This window comes from Orycteropus afer, unplaced genomic scaffold (genome assembly GCF_000298275.1).
Source record: "Orycteropus afer afer isolate SDZICR_OR568_19922 unplaced genomic scaffold, OryAfe1.0 scaffold00588, whole genome shotgun sequence".
Taxonomy (NCBI): domain Eukaryota; kingdom Metazoa; phylum Chordata; class Mammalia; order Tubulidentata; family Orycteropodidae; genus Orycteropus; species Orycteropus afer.
In genome coordinates this window covers 1,352,855-1,355,378 of record NW_006922175.1, presented here as the reverse complement: position 1 = coordinate 1,355,378, position 2,524 = coordinate 1,352,855, and the positions used below count along the sequence as shown (strand labels likewise).

The following is a 2,524-nucleotide window of genomic DNA, read 5'->3' as shown; positions in this document are numbered from 1 at the left end:
TAGCCACTATGCTACCAGAGCTCCCATATATTGCTATAGTTATGCTGATTGAATACCTGGAACATAATTTTATAATATACAAATAATTTGCCCAAAAACATACATCAGGGGAGTAGTAAAATAAAGATTCAATCTTTGTCTACCTGAACACATTAAACCACTTCATCAATCCTTCTGAAAAGGCTATTTACTGAATATCTGCCATGTCTTATGAGGATCATCACACCTTATGATGTACGAAAATCTATTTTTACTACTGAAGAAGCAGAGACACAAAAGATTGAAATAAATGCCCATAGTCTTATGATGCCAAAGGCTGCTTTCCGTCCCTGTGCTTCCTTCCTTTACCATACAAGTGTCAGTCAAGAAGGATTTGAAGAATTCCCCATTATCCAGAAGAGCTCACAAGATTCTTATTCTCCAGGAATGACCACAAAACTTCAAGTAGCTAACATTTTTCACTAGATGAGATATTCCACATTAAATGCACTGTATGATCACACTGTCTCTGATTCCTGAATATAGGAATTCAAATCCCCAGAGTATTATAGGTGTTGGGGTTCTCTACATATACCCCTGTCTCAGCACATCCATTATTTTCTTCTTGTAGTGTCTGGATCAATTTAACCCTACCTCATTTCTACATATCCATAGGTACCTGTGTGTTCTAAAAACAAATGGGGGAAGGGGAGCAGATGACAAAACACAAGTCATCGAGAGCTTCTTTTGACAGAGACCACTTCTTGAATTTTGCTTAATGATAACTCAAGATTGCAGTAGTTTATGTTAACAAGAGACTAAGGGTAAAAAGAAAGTGAAACAAAGCTCTTATTTGTGATTTTACTTGGAGCAGCTGAGGAATTGCACAGGGAGGGAGGGGGGATAAAATCCAGCAGTTAAATCATCAGTGACTGTTAAAGCAATGATTCTGAAATCTACAGCAAATAATTAGATTTTTCTTTCAAATTACTTTAGGTATGTGTCTTATCAACATATTAAAAAAATATAAAACTTACATTAATCTTGATCTCACATCTTGAGCTAGTCCAATCTATATCACATGTGCATTGATACGCATTAATGTGATTTATGCATCTGCAACAGAGAATTAAATTTTTAAGTAAGGAGAAATTAAAGCATAACTACAAGAGAGTTTTACTATTTTAAATTCTTCTTTTCCACCTCAGGTGAAGAAACACATTCCCATGAGCAACAGAAACAGCAAGTCTATTCCTGGTTTCTTATGCTTCAAGGTGACTTGACTGAAAGAATTGATCAATTTTCATTTCTGTCATCCTCCCATGGCAAAGGAAAGAAAGAAAAGTTTTTAAAGATAACAAGTGTATCAGCAGCTTAGGTAGGAACTGAATCCAGCCATGGCCAAGCTGCATTGCAATGAGCTAACCACCTTCATCATCCCTTCCCTGCTTGCAAAGTCAGTGCGATGATTACAAAAGAAAATAATGCTGCCGAAAGCAGCTTGGTGCATTCTCTGTGAAACTTTCTTATTTGCCACATTCATCTCCCGGAGAGATACTCCTGCTGTAGATTTGTATAAACTAATATTATTCATAAGCAAAGTAAGTATTATAAGTTCCATACAGATATTCACAAAATACCTTGCATGCACATAATGATGAAAGAACCAGTCTACTTAGGAACATTCTTAATACCAAGTGTGTGGTATTAGACCTCCACCGAGGAAATAACAGAATGTCTCCTCATCCTACCTGCTATTTCTATTACCCTGAGCAGTTTTTTTTAAGTATATTAAAGTCTAATTAATCCACATTTATTGAAAATTACTTTATGCTAATGAATAGGAATAAAAGAAGGGCAGAGATAATGTATCAGTACATTGCATTAACTAAAACAGGCAGCATCTGTCATCTTAGCAGTACTTAGCTCTTATTTTATGAAAGAACATAATTAAAATTATCTTTATCAACTTTCCCTTGACATTAAGTCTTAAATATTATAAGTTAAATATACTTTCTTGGAGTTAATTAACAATAGGGGAAAAAAAAAATCTACCTTCCTCGTAGACAAGGACTTGAGAGGCATTCATTTGTACTAGTTTCACAGTGTTTCCCGAAAAAGCCACTCTTGCAGTCACAGCTGTAAAGATTGATGCCATCAATATAAACTCCATCATGTAGAGAGGACTCTGATAGGCATGCATCTACATTTACTTCACAATCAATGCCTACATAAGAAGAGTCAAGAAAAACACAAGGCTGTTTAAATGCAAAACTCAAAAGTTGTACATTATGGGAGAAGACACTAGGAAATCAAAACCACTTCCCCTTAATGATAATTTGACGTCTTGTGGCAAAAGAAAACATTTTTCAAGGTTAAGCATGATTAGGCCTATGAACTCAGACTATTGATTTAATGTGAATAAAAGCACAAGCTAAATATATTTAAGAGATTATTTATAGTATGAGGAGTTACTTGAGAATATTAATGAAGTAATGAATTATATCAAGTTGTCACTGTAAATATGATTTTTTTTTTTTTTTTT

At 34.5% G+C, this 2,524-nt stretch overlaps 1 protein-coding gene across 1 annotated transcript in view; it reads right to left on the bottom strand.

Annotated features, from left to right (window-relative positions):
• LOC103210321 (protein eyes shut homolog) overlaps window positions 1-2,524 on the bottom strand; it is a gene marked incomplete at its 3' end in the record, with an annotated part of 1,289,761 nt that overhangs the window by 302,572 nt on the left and 984,665 nt on the right. The window contains 2 exon segments of the mRNA XM_007956242.1: window positions 1,017-1,095; window positions 2,035-2,206. Coding sequence (XP_007954433.1) covers window positions 1,017-1,095; window positions 2,035-2,206 — 251 coding nt within the window.